The 17500-nt window shown below is 40.2% G+C and overlaps 2 protein-coding genes across 2 annotated transcripts in view; one reads left to right on the forward strand and one right to left on the reverse strand.

The window, feature by feature from the left end:
• Positions 1-5890: 5890 nt before the first annotated feature.
• LOC125037143 (prefoldin subunit 6-like) overlaps positions 5891-17500 on the forward strand; it is a 15969-nt gene continuing 4359 nt past the window's right edge. Inside the window, exons 1-3 of the mRNA XM_047630173.1 lie at positions 5891-6022; positions 10793-10863; positions 14587-14711. Coding sequence (XP_047486129.1) covers positions 5956-6022; positions 10793-10863; positions 14587-14711 — 263 coding nt within the window. The 5' untranslated portion in view covers positions 5891-5955. The remainder of the gene's footprint in view (positions 6023-10792; positions 10864-14586; positions 14712-17500) is intronic.
• LOC125037142 (piggyBac transposable element-derived protein 4-like) overlaps positions 14727-17500 on the reverse strand; it is a 3299-nt gene continuing 525 nt past the window's right edge. Inside the window, exons 1-2 of the mRNA XM_047630172.1 lie at positions 16209-17500; positions 14727-16103 (exon numbers count right to left, since the gene is read on the reverse strand). The exon at positions 16209-17500 is cut by the window's right edge and continues 525 nt beyond it. Coding sequence (XP_047486128.1) covers positions 15245-16103; positions 16209-16273 — 924 coding nt within the window. The 5' untranslated portion in view covers positions 16274-17500 and the 3' untranslated portion in view covers positions 14727-15244. The remainder of the gene's footprint in view (positions 16104-16208) is intronic.

A 17500-nucleotide genomic window follows, 5' to 3' on the forward strand; every position in this document is an offset into this window, starting at 1 on the left:
AAAAAAATTATTTGGGCCGGAAGAAATCGAAAAAGCCCACGACATCATAATTAACATAACAGACTCCAGAAAACAGCACGACAAGGGATACTAAGATGATAAACATCATTGTGCACACCATGATAGACCAATGTGGACGCCACCAAAAAAGCAGTTATTTCTACTCCTTTGTCAAATTCTTCCAAAAGCCTAATAGCCAAGAAACAAAGACACACCAAGAACCTTTCCTGTACAACGTCAATTTTGTGAAAAACTAAATTGATCTGTTAATCGGAATGTTCTCCGAAAAACAGGCAACACTAAACAAGATGATTAGGCAGAAGCAGGAATGCGAAGAAACAGCAGATGTCGCACCAGACCCGCTTCCCCCCCCCCCCCACCAACTACCATCCGACCCCCCTTCCCCTCCCCCCGCCCTTGACCAATCCTCCTACCAATCCTTCCCATTCGCATCTCCTACCTCTATCAGAATGCCCTCTACCTCCACCCAGGAATCCCCCTCCACGCTCTCCCTGCCTGCTGTACCGTTAGCCTCCCCGAGGACCACAACACCTAAGCAGTCCTTGAACAGCCCACCAGCCAACAAGAAAACCGAAGCAGGCACACAAGTAACGCCTAGGCGAAGCTTTAGAAAAAAAAAAATAAGAAGATAAACAATCAGAAGAAACTTGCTCCTAATTACCAGTGGAATGGTGCAACCCATCTCCAGGTGCCAGGAGTCCCCTCCCACTGTATCCCCACCTCCATCTCCAGTAGTGCCCACGGTTGTGATTCAGCATAGGTACCCACCTTCGAGGTAGAGGGAGGACCAAGTTGCGACGGAGAGTGTTCACCTGGCGAAAGATCAGCCTGCAGTTGAGAGAGCGAAGAGAGCGACGGAGAGAGTCGTTCTCCTCAGTGTAGGGCAAGCTGAGGACGTGCAGGTGAGGAGTCGCTTTAGGAAAGGAGTCGTGGTAGAAGGTACGCCGTGCCCTGGATAGCGCGACGTCGAGAACAAGACCTCTCCATCCAGGTACTTGGAGTCACAGAATATCAGCCAACTGACTTTATATGTAATGGTCTGCAAAGTATTGATAATTTACATACCCAAATAATAGTTTAAGAAACAGTAAAATAAAACAAGGTAAAACCAAATACCTGAGTATATGCTGACAAGCTCCAATAATACATGTAAAATATAACGTGAATAATATTTACGTCATTGTGTTTTGAGCAAAGACTACGGCAGGCAGGCGGGATCGGTCCAAGACACGTGAGCACTCAGGTACCGCTGGCAATTCTGTTTTCGTTTACTTGATTACTTGGCAGACTATATGGCTTCGAATAGACATTCCTATTGTATATATATACAAGCGATACAAAAAAGATAACCCCGAAACGGTTTCCATGTGTTTCCAAAGGATAAAAAAGGTAATGAAAAAGGTGCAAGGTCTCACAAGACCCACATTTGTCACAAGGCATGAAGAAGCACGAATGAGGGTTAGGGAGCTGAATGAAACACACAAGAAATATACATTTTATGTAAATAAGTACTTCTCCCATTTTAGTTTAGAAAAAATATATGAAATGTGTAATATTCTAGAACACATTTAGAAACCTTACTCTACTTAACAAAAATATAGACATTTAATTCAGAAATAATAAAGAAACTGAGGGTAAACACTGAAAACGGAGTGTTCTGAGCATCGAAGGGGTAAATAACATTGTTAATGAAAGGAATTAAAACATATATATTTTCCTTTTATAATATGAAGTATTAAACAAGTTGCTAAGTAAAATAGAATTGAGGAATATACTCTCTAATTTTGCTGTCATTGCCACTTCTAAAAGTTATTAAAACACAAGAAATTTCCTCTTTCCAATTGTACATTTATGGTATATTTTCAATGTATAAACGTTTGTTTTTTATGTAAGTTGCTTCAGGATTGAACAATAATAAAACAATATGTATGAAATATGAAATCAACACTTCATATTATAAAAAGAAAATATATATGTTTTCATTCCTTTCATTCTTTTGGCTCGCAACACGGACACTCTGTCTCCGAAATGCGCTCGACCCATCGCTTCCACGATGAGCATGTCTTTAAAACCACGTGAGTACACATTTTCTTTTCCCAATCTTCTCCCATAAATGTGTTAAGCCGTATGTGCAGTCACGCTCACTTGGTTTTGTTGGGTAAATGTGTTAAGTGACAGCAAATGGCACGCTCTGACTTTCTTCTGACCTTAGATCGCATTACTGAGTGATCACGGTATGTAGTTAACAGACATGACTATCGTTCATTTATTAAGTATTCAATTAATTTTTCTTATTGTTAGAGATTTATATTATTTTAGCTGCAACGGATTTAACGAGTCCGTGAATTTATCGTTTTCACGAATATCATTTCATTTATTTCTATTCTCATCGCTCATTTCAGCCTTGACCTGACCTCGGAGTGAGTCATTAATCAGGGAACCCGTCTGGGCAGCTGGATGACCTGACCTTACTCTCTCTCACTTCCTGTCGGTTGATACGTGAAATGGGTTGAGAGACAGTTTGCTGTTCCCATTAATTTGGTGGTTTGATGTGTCAGTGTTTCTGAGGGCCTCCGGCCGTCCGGTGACGTTGTCGTGAAGAGAGCGCGCAACGCGTGTCGTGGGGAAGGCACCGCTCGCTGCATGATTGCTTCCTTGAAGAGTTCATAGGTATTGTACTCGGGGTTGTAGATGAGGACACTGACGGAGAGTAGGAGTTCAAGTGAGAGATTTGTCACCAGTATCCGATATTTGGTGAGTGGAGAGGTGACGTGGCGAAGGAGGAACTCCTGTTCCACCTGCAGAAAACATTCCAGAAGGCAGGCAATGGTGCAGGTAGGTAGTGGCTGGGCATGGAGTATTGGCTATTTTTCATTGACAGGCTCATTATAGAGAACTCTATCAAGGTTCGTGCCCACGGTGGGGCTTCGACAAAGTCAGGGTGGGGGGAGTCCATGCCCTTAGGAAGAAGCTGTTCTTTGAGCTGATAGAGTATCAGAACCCTGGCTGTGTGAGACAGCTAGGAGTTGTTTGCAAAGAGCTCGTTGTCTTGTTCTAGGTGTCTGACTAAGTTTGTCTTAGGCTTGTGTTCCTGGGAGCCTGGATGACTTTTTGACAATAATTGTGTTGCCATTAGATCGATTCGTGAGTCCAGGGGGAGAAGATTTGCCTCCAGCAGGAGGTTGAGGACCTTCATCCACCTTGGGGCACCCAGAATGATCCTGGCAGCTTTATTTTGGACTGTCTCCAATTTGTCTTTTTTTTTTTTTTTTTTTTTTTTGCGGCAATTAGAGCGATTTAGGCATAGTCCAAAACGGGCCGGACGGCATGTACATAACATGATCTTAGTACTCTGTGTCTGGCTCCTATGCGTCTCCCAGTCATTACTGTCATGACAGACAGTCTTGTTTTGGTTTGGTCAACCAGGTACTGGACCTCCTTCTGGAAGGAGAAGGTCCGGTCTATCCTTACCCCAAGGTATTGGAAGTCCTGTACCCATTCCAATTCCACTCCATGGATTTTCAGACTTGTGCCTTGATATCTATGTCTCAGAGACCTGGCTTTGGATTTGGCTGCAGAGATCTTTAGTCCTGTCCTACAACACTCCTCAGACACAAGGTCCAGACAACGCTGGGCTTTATTCAGGCAGTATGGTCCAGTGGAGATGATAGCAAGATCATCTGCATAGGAGATGATCTTGCACACCACTGGGAGGTTTATGTTGAGGATGCAGGACATTAAAGTGTTAAACAGGGATTGACTGAGAACTGTGGCGTTCCATTTTCTAGTGGCATGTGCTGCGATAGGTGACCCTGGAATTTGACTCTGGCTGTTCTGTTCCTGAAGTAGTCACCTATCCAAGCCAAGAGCTTTCCTCTGAATCCCTTCTGGATCAGGCTTTCCTGAATGGCAAGAGGACTTGCTAATTCAAAAGCCTTTTCCAGGTCAAGGAATACTACCACAGCTGTGCCCATGCTGATTGTGCTTAAGAGCGTGGCTATACTGTGCGCTGTTCTCATGCCCCTGGTGAACCCGTGAAGGTATTCACGTGGGGGTCCCATTTTCCATTGGAGCCGGTTTAGTACCATCCTCTCGGTCGTCTTGGCCAGACAGCTGAGGAGAGAGATGGGGCGGTACTTTCCTGGCTCCTTTGGTTTTGGGATGGGAACCATGGTAGCCCTTTTCCAACTCTGGGGTAGAGTTGAAATTTCCCAGGACTTGTTGATGAGTTGCAAGAGTGCAAGCTCGCCTGCTAGTTCTAGGTTGAAGATAATGGGGTACTAGATCCCATCAGAGCCCGGGGCTGTGTTGGAACTGGATTTGTAGGCTTTTACTTAGTTCCCTCAGAGAAAAGATAACATCTGAGTTATCGGGTTCGGCTGCCCTTTCTCTGATCTGAGCAAGTATTATGTGTTAGAGAAAGACCTGGAGGAGTTACGTAGAACAGAGTCATGTTATATATGTACTCAATGTCGGAGGTGGTGGAGCCAAGTAGAGGAGTGTTTGGTCGAAGGACTGAGAGTTGTTGCACAATTATTAGAGGAGACACACGCCTTATTTGAGGATGCACGCATGCTGAGAGATATCGATAAGTATGTTCTGCAAAATTGGACATGGCTGACAGAGACAAGGCAAAAAACACTACAGGATGTGAAAGCAGAAGGAGAATAGTGACAAAAGTGGCTGATCAAGAGCAGGGGGAAAGTGCAAGGCCCTGACAGGGCAACCATGATCAAGCGACATGTTACATGGAAAGGAAGTATCTTTGCAAATGGAGGAACCTTCATGAGATTGTGATGGCTCCTGTGGAAGGAACGGAGATGTTCCATCTAGGGAGGGGGCAGTGCTACACGCACGAACCGGTTTCATAGCATAATCTGAATTTTACAAGAACGTTATGGGAGGCAAAGATAGAAAACGAGGGGAGAGGCGGAGAGAGACGGGAGGCTCGGCACGTGGCAGCTTCGGCCTGAGTTTTTGAGGTCGTATTTTGGCGCAGTTGGTTGGAATACAGGCGGAAATGCTGGGTGGGATGACCTAGCAGGGCTGAAGGAAGAATTAGTATAGCCTAGACGGAGTCGGAGACAGAGGAAGAGTGATAAAGGAAAGAAAAGGAGAAGTGGATAGCGTGGTCACCAAGGAAAGTCCCTGCTGATGCGCCTGTTTGAGCAGCACTAGAGTCCTGCTGACGCTCCTGTCACAGCAGAGACCTGGTAAAAGCAGAACAGAGGATCCAGCAAACGGTCCTGGGACGAGAGTGTGATAGTGGGGCTACATTAGGCCTTTGGAAAGATCAAGTGACCAGTGCGAGACAGTAGTATCTCATGGGAGAAGGAGGGTGTGTACCTTATTATGAAGAGGAAATAACCATAATAGTTTAGTTGTACTTTTGTATTTATGTTTTGGAACGGAAATAAAAGTGCCAGTATGTATTTTGTAGAGGTTCTTCTAATTAAAGTTTAGAAAAGGAACAGTATATTTATCCATTCTATCCACATTATCCGCCCAACGTTTCAATACTTATATATATATATATATATATATATATATATATATATATATATATATATATATATATATGTATATATACACACACACACACACACACACACACACACACACACACACACACACACACACACACACACATATATATATATATATATATATATATATATATATATATATATATATATATGCAAACTTAAAAAAATAATAATAACTTAATTGGTTTGCGTTTGTATCCTATCTTTAAATTTTTACACGAGCTTTTTCGAAAAAGTATGCGGTGATGAGAAGATATGAAGAAACAAAATATCCAAAGAAATACAAAACCTTACCGAAAAAAGCCTTCAGATCATCGTAGACAAAACACTATATGCAAACACAATATAAACAATTGCGTCCGTATCCCGTCTCCTCGCAGCCTCCATCATGGGTCCCGAAGTATTACAGAAGAAATTCGAAGATGAAGTTGAGACTTATAAGAAATTACAGAAAGGTGAATTATGTTTGAATGAATTGAGGATTATATAGCGTATGTTGTGGCTTGTGTAGGATGATAGCTTAGGAGTTGAGGGTGAAAGAAAAGTAACAGAAGTGTCGTGTTGACGCCCATGTGTGCGTGGGAGGAAAGGAGTTTTCTTTTTATAGTCTTTCACGTTTATGACTAACGCATAAAATTTAATGAGAAGGGTGTAAGTAACAAGCTGGTTAGGCAAAGGTGTTGTAATTTACACTCAAACCTTTGAGAGACAAGATAGTTTTTTCAAATTTCTACTTCATTTATTGAGATTTTAGACTTGTGTCGGCCTTAGGGCCTGGATCCTTTCATGGCTGGGTAAGTGTTACCGAGAGCGACGCTCCCTCCAAAGACAAGGCCCCCAAACTAGATTTTCCATGGCATTATTGGACATGATGCCAAACACCTTGAATACAAGTACCAAGTAGTAGAACACATTCAGTGAAAGTTTTCTTCTATATCATTTTCTTTGTAAATGGATAATAATGATATTAAAGAAGATGTAAAATCTTGGAAAATGCTGCAACCGTATGCTCCCAGCGACATGACAAGATGACAAAAAGTCATTTAAAGCAACAAAAAATCTGCCTATTTGTAGTGTATGACATAAGAGAGGTAAAATAAATGAGCCAATTAGATTTGCACTGGAATGTGATGTGACCATAGGCAGTGATGTCCAGCACAATAGAACCAATCGGATGTGAAATAGTTCATTACATGACAATAGAAGCTGGGCCTAGAAGAAGGCAGTTAAAATTCAAATCTACCATCATGGCTAAGCAGTATGTCCTAGGTTAGGTTAGGTTAGGCTAGGCTAGGCTAGGCTAGGCTAGGCTAGGCTAGGCTAGGCTAGGCTAGGCTAGGCTAGGCTAGGCTAGGCTAGGCTAGGCTAGGCTAGGCTAGGCTAGGCTAGGCTAGGCTAGGCTAGGCTAGGCTAGGCTAGGCTAGGCTAGGCTAGGCTAGGCTAGGCTAGGCTAGGCTAGGCTAGGCTAGGCTAGGGAATATATACATCATAGTTTATGAAAGCCACAGGGTTAAGGTTTATTGGTTAGGACGCATTGTACGATTACCACAGGGGATCTGGATAATGTGAAATCCCGTAGGTTTTTACCGAGCATTGGGTTTGATTCCCGTAGAGTTTTTCGAAATCCGTAGACTTTCAAAGATGGCGGGGGCGTCTGTAGAGTTTCACTGGCAGATTTCCTTCGTTTTTTGTGCTTTTCGGGACAGAAATTTGGCTCGGGTTTTCGAAAAATCGACTTTTTAACGTTTCATAAATCACTTTCTTCGATTTCTGCAGGTTCCTTTTGACATCCAGTGCCATCTATTATCCCCCCCCTTCAACCCCAGGTTCCCCATGCATCCCCCAAGATCGTTGGGTAGAGAAAACAAATAAAAAATCTGATTTTGGAACTTAGTCTCTGAGAGGGAGCATCATTCTCGGTAACAATTACCAACTTTTACTAGGTCTAGGTTCTTTCCTGCCGGAACATATGAGATGAAGATTTTTTGGCCCAAGTGAGATGGTGGGGGGAGCACGTATATTCTGCCGGAACATATGAGGTGAAGATTTTGTGGACCAGGTGGGAGGTGTTTAAGGGGGAAAGCCCCCTATATAACCTGAAAGTGAGTGTAAATATTGTGCTCTCCTGTGTATTACCAATATTTCTCAAATTTCCTGATATGTATCTTGCCCTCCCCACCTATCAGGACTGATATTGTCGCTGTGCTTCATTTGCAAAGGAAATGAGAGCTAGTTTCTTTTTGAAACGTGACGAAAGCTATTGAAAAAATATATTGATCATTTGAAAATGAATGTTAGGCGCCATTTCCAAATTTACTTTTATATAATTATATATTTTTTTCTACCCAACAATTTTGGGGGATGCATGGGGAACTGGGTGTTGAAAGAGGGGGAAATAATGGATGGCACTGGATGTCAGTATTAACCTGTAGTGATTTATGAAACTTTAAAAAGTAAATGTTTTGAAAATCCAAGCCAAACTTTGCATCCCAAAAGCAATAGAAATGTTGATTTTTCAAAAACATGAGCCAAATTTTGTCCAACATACACAAAATAAAATAGCTCCCAGGTAAACAAGTGCAGATATTTGTTTCGGAGTGTGATGCACCCTCCTGAGATGTCCCAAAGCCACGCTAAAATCCAAACATAACCTTTCCTACTTTCTGTTTATTCCCAAGATTTATTCCCTAGATAGGCAACCCCCCCCCCCCCTCTTCTCCCTCTTTATTAGCATTTCGTGCCTACTTAAAGAAAACACGACATTAAGAACTGTGTGAGGGTGTTAGAGACTGTGAGCAGTGATATGCAGTGGATATTTTTGTCATTTTGTAGTTTTTGTTTTTTGAAGGGAGATCTTGGTGCGTCTTATCAGATGGAATTCCTAAGCATCTAGTGGATGTCTAAGAATAATGTTACCAAGAACGATGCACAAAGATAGAGGGATGGGGATAGTGTCATCTTATAGAACATAAAAAAGTAGAGTAATAAACAATACAGGTACATCTGCATTTTATCACAAAATAATGAAAATATTGTTTGCATATTTCTTATGCCGCCGGGCATGCATAAACGTACATCCCATGCCCACTGTGAGATTACTTTATTAGTTGTTTTTGCACATAGATGGCCACACTTGTACTAAGTCACCAATGAGCCAATTATGAGTACTGCCTGTCTCGCCTGTTTACCCTTTTCCTTGATTTTCTGAAATATTTTATGTTATCTTGTATTGCCGTTACAAATGTCTATTACATAATAATTATAATGTCAATAATAAAAATGACTCCATTCATATTCATAGCATTAAACAAAAAAACTTGTTTCTGCTAATTCAAGGAAAGGTAAAATCAGGTAAGATCACAAGGTCTACTAATTGACTCCTTTGTGGCTAAGAACTTGCAGAGTTCTTAGCCAGAGACAAGTGGTAATGCCATATATAAAGGAAAAAGATCATGGAAAATGCCTCTCGCTTCCTAAGTTCACTTGGTACTCCCAAATATCCAGGGAGTCTCCCCCCCCTCTACCCCATCATCCATCCCCTTAGACAGTGCCAGAAGGGCACACCCAGTCACAGCAGCTTTAATTGTTGAGTAGATTATGTGACATGGAGTTGCATCTGAACTTTACTGGTTCTAGGAGTTATACAAAATGTTCTGTTTCTTCTTGACTTCTACACTAATTGCAACCCAGCCAGGGCCCTAGGAGGTTTGGTGGAGTTTATAGTGGTGTATATTTCTGCAAGTTTTACCAAGGATAAGTTGGGTGCCCATAGACTTTCAAAAGTTGATGCTATAACCTGTAGACTTTCATGAATGTCAGACATGGTCATACAGTTTTACTGGTCATTTTGAAATGTTTCTTTTGTAGTATTTTATTTTTATTTTTATTCTGCATTCATTCAATTTCAGTCCATTTTACCCTATAATTTCCCTATTATGTTTTATGCCTTCTCCTAAAATGAGAACTATCATATCAAGATTATTTGCTGTAGACTATTTGATGTTGCACCAATCAAAATTGCTATGCATTTTAAATTGAAAAATATGGGTGTTGGTCTTAGAAAGCCTTACCATTAATTTTGTTTTTAATTGTCTTAGTTACATATTTTCTTGTTTTTGTAATGCTTTTATCTTTGTCTTCATGGAATTTTATTTGTTAAAGCTTGTAAAGCTGTTATAGATGCAGATTTATCCCATTGCTAATGGGTTGTCTGGTGCTCCTTGGAAATACAGACAGGTACTTGTGTGTTTTATCTGGATCTCAGTATGTGCAGCAGGGCTGGCCCTCCCATTTTGAGAAGTTTCAATGTGCTGTTTATGTTTACAGAAAATGGTTGCAATAATATTTTGCTACATTTTAATGTTTGGAGGCTTGTCATAACCATATATTATGTCTTATGAAGGACATTATTGCCTTGTATTATAGTATATACTTCATATTACTAGATGTGTAACCAATTAGCTACTGCTGTATCGGGTGATTTACCTTGAAAGTAATCCTCAAGGATCTTAATGGGATCTCTCTCACATTAGAGTACTTTCTTTTTGTTTGTATTTTCTTTTTTTTTTCTTATTACATCAATGATATTTGAATTTTTGTCAATGATGGGCCTATTTTTTTATCTTATATACTTCAAAAGCCTATGTTTGTTTCTACAGGGAATATTTTTCCATAGGGACAGCCTAAATAAAGACTAGGTGCTGGCTGCTTGCAGTTTACTTTCCAAGTTCACAGATTTCTTATTTCATGTGATGGTCATATTTGGATAAATAATGTACCTCAAATCTTATTGCTTTCCCAGTTCCAGGCACTCTTAGTGTGTTATCTTTAAAATATTTGTAAAACAGAGATTTGTTTATTGGTGTACAAGAGTTACATTCTGTAGAGTTTTTACTTGTGTTTCAGTGTTTGGGACAGCTGCTAATGTTTGTAGTTTGTCTGTGTAGTGCACTTTTGTATCTTCATTTGGCATTAGATTTGAAAATGCTTGTTTCTTTTCACAAAATTTGAAAGTGGCTCTTTTCCATTTTCTGAGTTCTTTCTTCATTTTGTCTTATTTTTTGGACCTGTATTTAATTTCTTTGTAAGTACCAGGTTCTTCTCCAGGGTGAAAATGAATGGTTGACATTACAGAACTTTTTTGAGGTCTATTACTAACCAGATACTGCTGGGGATGGCAGGTATGTGTTGAGTTGTCTGTTTATAACCTGTATTTTCCTCTACAGATCTGACCAAGACCAATGGCTTGCGTTCCCAGCTTGATGGACAATTGAATGAAAATAAAGTAGTTAAAGAGGTAAGCACTATATAGTGAAGGCTATTGTTATATTCTGGGACTTATTATTTGTGGAGTTAGAATGAATTATAATGCTGATATATAATATTTATTAATTTATGAAATTAGCTGTTTGATTTGATGTATGTATGCATTTTCTTGCACACTACTTGAATCATTGCTAAATATTTTGTAAGCACCAGGTATAAAGTTTTGATTAACAAGACCATCCAGAACTGTAAAAACTGTAAAAGTAAAAAAGAAAGAGAGGATAAAATAGCATTGCCGTTTATGTCTAACTCCTTTCTTGGCTGTAAACTTATCTCCTCAGTCCTGGTTATTAACTTCAGCACATAATGATATAGATAAACAGACAGATAAAAAGATAAGTGTGTGTCTGTGTCTGTGTCTGTGTGTCTGTGTCTGTGTCTGTGTCTGTGTCTGTGTTTTGTATAAGCTTATATGTCTATGTATCTACATTCATAGGCCTACATATACATGTATATATGAAGGCATGCAAATCCAATGAACTGAAGTTGCGTTTATTAAATGTTTTGTTAATTTAAACATTCATCTGGAACATAAGCATTGATATAGTCACTTTAATGCACTCTTAACAAATGTGGTGCATTAACATAAACATATTGAAGCTTATGATATAGATGAAAGTTTAAATTAACAAAACATTTAATAAATGCATTTCAGGCATTAGGTCTGAGAATACATTTGCACAAACAATATATAGATATACATATATATTAACAGCAAAATAAAAGTTCTAGGTAGGCATAACTCAGTGTAGTAATGATTACTATGAGTAACATTTTGTTATTTGTGTTATTTTTTATAGATTTTTCATAATATCCTATTCCTGTGCTGCCAGTCACAGCAGACAGGAATAAGATCCTGAGCTTGGAAATGGCATCCTCCTCAGAGCCAGTGCTCTTCCAGTCATAGCTCATCGATCATATATTCCACTTTGTTTATCAATGGAAATAATGCAAAAGCCCAATCCTAAATGCCAAATGAATCAAATCACCCTCCAAGAGCTTTGGACCTTTATCCAAAATGCTCATGACAGCAAGTTTGCGTCATCTCAGCCCCAGCCAAATTTTCCCATGTGGCATGTGCATATCACCTGCCCCTCAAGCCAAAGTTTTTCATGTTGTGATGGTCACATCATCCAAATTGTAGTGGTTAATATATGCAATATGATAAGATTTATGTCCTCTGTGATTATTATTGAAAATCAAAAAAATAAGGAAAAAAAGTGGGAATGAGGCTTGATTGGAGAATGTGCATATGTAGGAATTTTGACCAAATTAGGATGCACTGACTCTAATTAGCTGGAACTCCCAAGCTATTTAATGTTACCTAATATATTTCCCAATTTGTGTCATATTCAAACTTTCAACTTTGAGTGTATTCAACATGGTTTAATTTCTAGCCAAATAGAAAGATCCCCCCAAAATGCATCTTCATTGGCGAGTTTACCGAATCCCTGGAGTGCGAGACAAAGAACACCCCAAATTATCCCAGAGGCATTGGCTTAAGAGTCTTTTCATATGATCTTGTACAGTTTATAATATTCATTATATAGTACAACAAAAAACAAAACAAAACAAAAAACTGACCATTAGTTGTTAAAATGTAATAACATATGACTGCCCCAAATGCAGAACATTGTAGTTTACATTAAACTATTAAAAGACGGTAAATTGCAGTATGATATCATAGTCATATATTCCAGAAACTATAACCCATTTATGATGGAATGATGTTCTATAATATGGCAGTATCCCTTGTGCCAAGACCATGTTTTCATACCATTTGTAGTCGAGCCTGCCCCTGGTTGTATTTACAAAACAGTAGTGCACTTGTTTGGCCCAAGCTGTTGTCACTGAGGAGATATGGTCCCTCAAAAGGGAGCTTAAAGCCTCTTAAAGAATGAGAATAGAGAGTGGGATGATTTTATAGTTCCTTCACTGCAATATTTTTACTTGGCTGGTGACTTCAGCTACATCCTGACACATGTTTCTGTAAAGTGCATGGGGTCCTGTCATGGGTTGTCTAAAAGCATTATTGCAAGTTATGATAAGCATTGAATTAATGAAAAGTGGTAAATTTCAATATGATATATTACAAAAGATAAAAGAGTTGTGAGTGCAAGAAACTTGTTAATAAACAATGAAAAGGCAAAGCTCATCTTGATAGGCTTAGGCCATTTGGTCTGTCAACCCTCCTCCTTGGCTGCTCTCTTGTGTATGCAATATATAGGCATGGAGTTTTATGGCAGTGGATCTTGATGGAGAACCTAAACTCTACCTAAACCCAATTTTTCAATGCTTGTATTGAAAAACAAATATTGTCTAGAGTAGTGGTTCTTAACCTGGGGGTGTGCTCTCCTAGGGAGGCTTCAGTATTTTCCAAAGGGGGTGCAAGCCCATGAAAAAAAAGGCAATAATTTCTCTAATTATCTTTGTCATTCTGTTAATGAGTGCATGGTCACATAATGGAAAGTTAAATTATAATGCTACTAATTCATACTCATTAAAAAGACTAACAAAACACACTTATAATTTTATTTAAAATCTAGGAGGGAATGGAAAGAGGGAAAAATTCCTAAAAGGGAAAAACATCATACCTCCACTTCCATTTCTTTTGTCTTCTATGGATGTCCTTGATATTAACCACATTTCTGAAGTTAGTGCACTCCAATATTTTTTTGGTACCACAAGGTTATATTGGAAGATATGTTATCAACTTTTTTATTTTGAGGTTTAACTTAGTATTACTTTGTGTTTTTTTTTAATTATGAAGCCCTATTATTAATACATTCTGAACTTGATAATTAGACATTGTAGACTATTTTCAAAACTTTGTCACTGTGAGGGGCAGTGCCATTGAAGGAAAACATTGTTACCAAGGTGTGTTGTAATTCACATACATGGAATATAGCTGGTAGGCATATACAAATAAATAAAAGGGAGGGGGCACTGCAGGCAAACCATTAAAATACCTGTACCTTATGTGGACATCAAACACATGTTCCCTTTAGTTGCCAAAGAAAGGGATACAAACTCAGCAGCCAGTGCCTGACTGGCTCTACCTCTCAATTAGATGCGTATTTTACAATAAGAAGACTTGTATACACTAAATGGCACTGGGTAATTCTCAGGTTTTGAAACTAATTGGTTGATACACTTAAATCAGTGTTTTTCTCATTTTTTTCCTTTTTTTTTTTTTTTTCAAGTTCTCATTAGTTTCTCCAAGATTAGTTTTAACATTTGCACATTATAGATATTGAATACAGGTAATTTGTGTGGCTCAGCCACACAAACTTCAAGGTGTCTGCTAGAGTAAAAGCTACTGCTAATGCCTACTCTTGATTCCAAGTTCCACAGTGAGCAGTTATTGAAACTAAGGACTTGCACATCAATATTGAAAAAAGAGAGAGTTGCTGAGAGTGCCTATACATTTTTGTGTCTTCATTGTCTTTAGGGGGACTGTTTCACAGTTGGTGTAGGAAATCCAATATTAATGATTATTTGGTCTTAAAGATTTTAAGACCAAATATCATCCCCTCCTTCATGGTGCTGAAGGAGGGGATGATATTCCCCAAAGTAGACCTTCGCCAGCTTTTTATGTAAGCAGGGAAAGTGACTGCAATGTAAATTCATTTTACAGTTTGTATAATGGACCTTAGTTTTGAAACAGGATTTTATATCATTGGTTTGTCCACAGGAACTTGATATCATTGATGACTCAGCGGTTGTGTACAAGCTTATTGGACCTGCTCTCATTCGGCAAGACCTGGAGGAAGCTCGGCAGAATGTCAACAAGAGAATAGATTACATACAGCAAGAAATGTAAGTATAGTAATAGTAACTAAGTACAAGCGGAGAAAGTGAAATAATTAAAGTTTAAGATGTAAGAAAGTTTATAGATGTTCCACCTATTATAATTTCAGTGTGATCTTTAGGACATCAGTCTAAACAGTACAACAACAATCATGGAAAGAATTATGATGAAATTTCTGAGCTTTTTCCCTACATTAAAGTGCTTCAAACCTATGATCCATCAGCCAGACTTATCCCTGTAGAATATCTTGAATAAATATATGTATTCTATAGGTTGGCAACTCTGGCAGCCAAACTTCCGTTATTGGTTACATTACAATTAGTTAAGATTCAAAACACTTTTAATCTCTGCCAAAAATGGGCATGCCTTGGACAAAGAATACTGTAGGACTAGCTAGTCTAATTCCCCAGATAGCACACACAGGCCAGGCCAAAAGTTGATGATTCCTGCCTTGGGGCTTGCCCTAGAGTCAGAAAAGGCTAGCCATGGTCATGTTTGGTATCATTTTTAACCCATTCCTGACGGGTCACGCCTATAGGGGTCATAACAATACGCTCGAAATATGGTGTGTGGCTGTCCGCCGCGGCAGTCGCCAAAGCGCTCCGAGGCAATGATTCGGTTGATGGTGGTCATATCTAGCAGGTAAAATAATACCTTTTTGTATTCCGGTTTTGCTACTCCGGAAGTCGATGTGTCCCCGACTCGCCTGCAGGTCTGAGGGCATACCCCGCCTGTTGACATGTACTTTGCCAACGGCGGTGGTCTTACGGGCCTGCAGATAGTGGAAGAGAGTCGGGGAGGAATACCAGTTGTCTGTGTACAACTGATACCCCTTGTCGAGCAGCTTTGCCTTCTCCATCAGGTCGTCAACGGCCTTCATGCTCGCCGGAAACTCACCGCGATCCTGCCCCATGTAAATATTGAAGGCCGTCGTATACCCTGCCTCTGGACCGTCGGACGAACACAGCTTGTAGACCTTCAGGCCCCTCCTAGCCCTCTTACTAGGGTTGTACTGAAGGGCCTGATGCCTCCCCTTGAAGGCCCACAAGCTCTCGTCGACAATCACGTTCTTTCTGGGGACGAAGATGGAACGGTACATCGAATCCAAGACGTTAATCACAGGGCGCAGCTTCCACAACCGGTCCTCCGCGCTGTGCTCCCCTTCGTTGTTAGCGAAGTTGAGGGCAGAGGTAAGGATGTTGAAGCGGTCCCTCGACATGGTCTTGGCGAACACCGACGAGCACATCAACGGGTCCGTTGACCAAAGGTCCCTTTGGCACCTCTTCGCATGAAGTCCCATGAGGAACCTAAGGCCGACATATGAGCAGACCTCCCACACCGTTGTGTCCTCCCACCCCTTCATGTGGGATGAAGGGGTTCGCGGGTTCTGTCGAGCGTACCTGCAGTTGGAAGAAAAAAAGACATTGTAAAACAGGTGTTCCCAAAAAAGGACATGTAGAAAACTTCAAGACAGAGCACTAAAAAACAGAAAGTAAGTTGCTTACCGATTCGTCTCGTCCACAATTGTTTGAAACAACTCCTCTGGGAAGAGGCTGCTGAATATCTCCATCGGGTTGGACGATTCGTCAAGATGTGCGTGCACACCCGGTGTCTCCTCGAAGCAGTGACGCACGACATTTTCAAGAAAAGGTCTTGGGCTGGCGAGTGATTACCTTGACCTCTTCACGTGAGTCATGTGACTTGTCACGTGAAGTACAGGTAAACTATTGCCAAACTACTCTATTGCCAATCAAAGATATTGCCAATCCTTGTGCTCCGGAGGGGTCCAGAAAGTCACATGGAAGGCCATGTGAGGTATGCGCGGGAAGGTTCCAGAAGGTTCCCGAAGATCCTTGTGCCCTGGAAGGATCACCACCGCCAGCCTCGCTTCACAAGGCTTCGCACACAGACTTGCACACACACAATTTTACAACCTTTTACACACACACACACACACACACACACACACACACACACGCACACACGCAAAGATGCACGCACAGATTCCCCAACACAAACAACCGAGAAAAACACAAATACACAGCAGACAAAACATTTATGCAATAAAAAACTTGCAAAAACTTTTATACGATTCATATACAATTCACACAGGCACTTGTACACACAATTACTACATCAAACACACACACACACACACACGCAAAAATGCACGCACAGATTACCCAACACAAACGACTGAGAAACACAAATACACAGCAGACAAAACATTTATGCAATGAAAAACTTGAGTAAACTTTTATACAATTCACACACCGACTTACACACTCACACATACACACCAACAGTTGCGCGCACATATTTCCACAGATACGCACTAAAACACAAGCCTACAAACACAAACAAGATGAAGAACAGATACATCTATATATGTACACATATAGTTGCACAAATATAATTATCAATATAAAGATCTGTATACAAAGAAACTAGCTCAATAACAGTAATACATACAGCCATACAGAAATCACGGCCATACGCGTCCCCGGCGGGACGGGTTAGAGATGAAACACGCCTAGTCCTGTCCCTGGCGGGACGGGTCCGCACGGAGTATGGGAATAGGCGTGAGTCGGCGTGAAGGGGTTAAAAATAAATGGAAATTAGTTATCTGCAAATAACATGCATAAAGCAACACTAAAATACTATAAATACTAAAAACACAATTATATACTAGGAGAAAACTCAGTGATACAAAATAGGTGTATCAATTACGAATCCACATGCACTTTCATCTATTGACAAGAAAAAAGAGCTAGGAAATTGTGCTGATTTCCTGAGG

Source organism: Penaeus chinensis, chromosome 22, assembly GCF_019202785.1.
Source record: "Penaeus chinensis breed Huanghai No. 1 chromosome 22, ASM1920278v2, whole genome shotgun sequence".
NCBI classification, from domain to species: domain Eukaryota; kingdom Metazoa; phylum Arthropoda; class Malacostraca; order Decapoda; family Penaeidae; genus Penaeus; species Penaeus chinensis.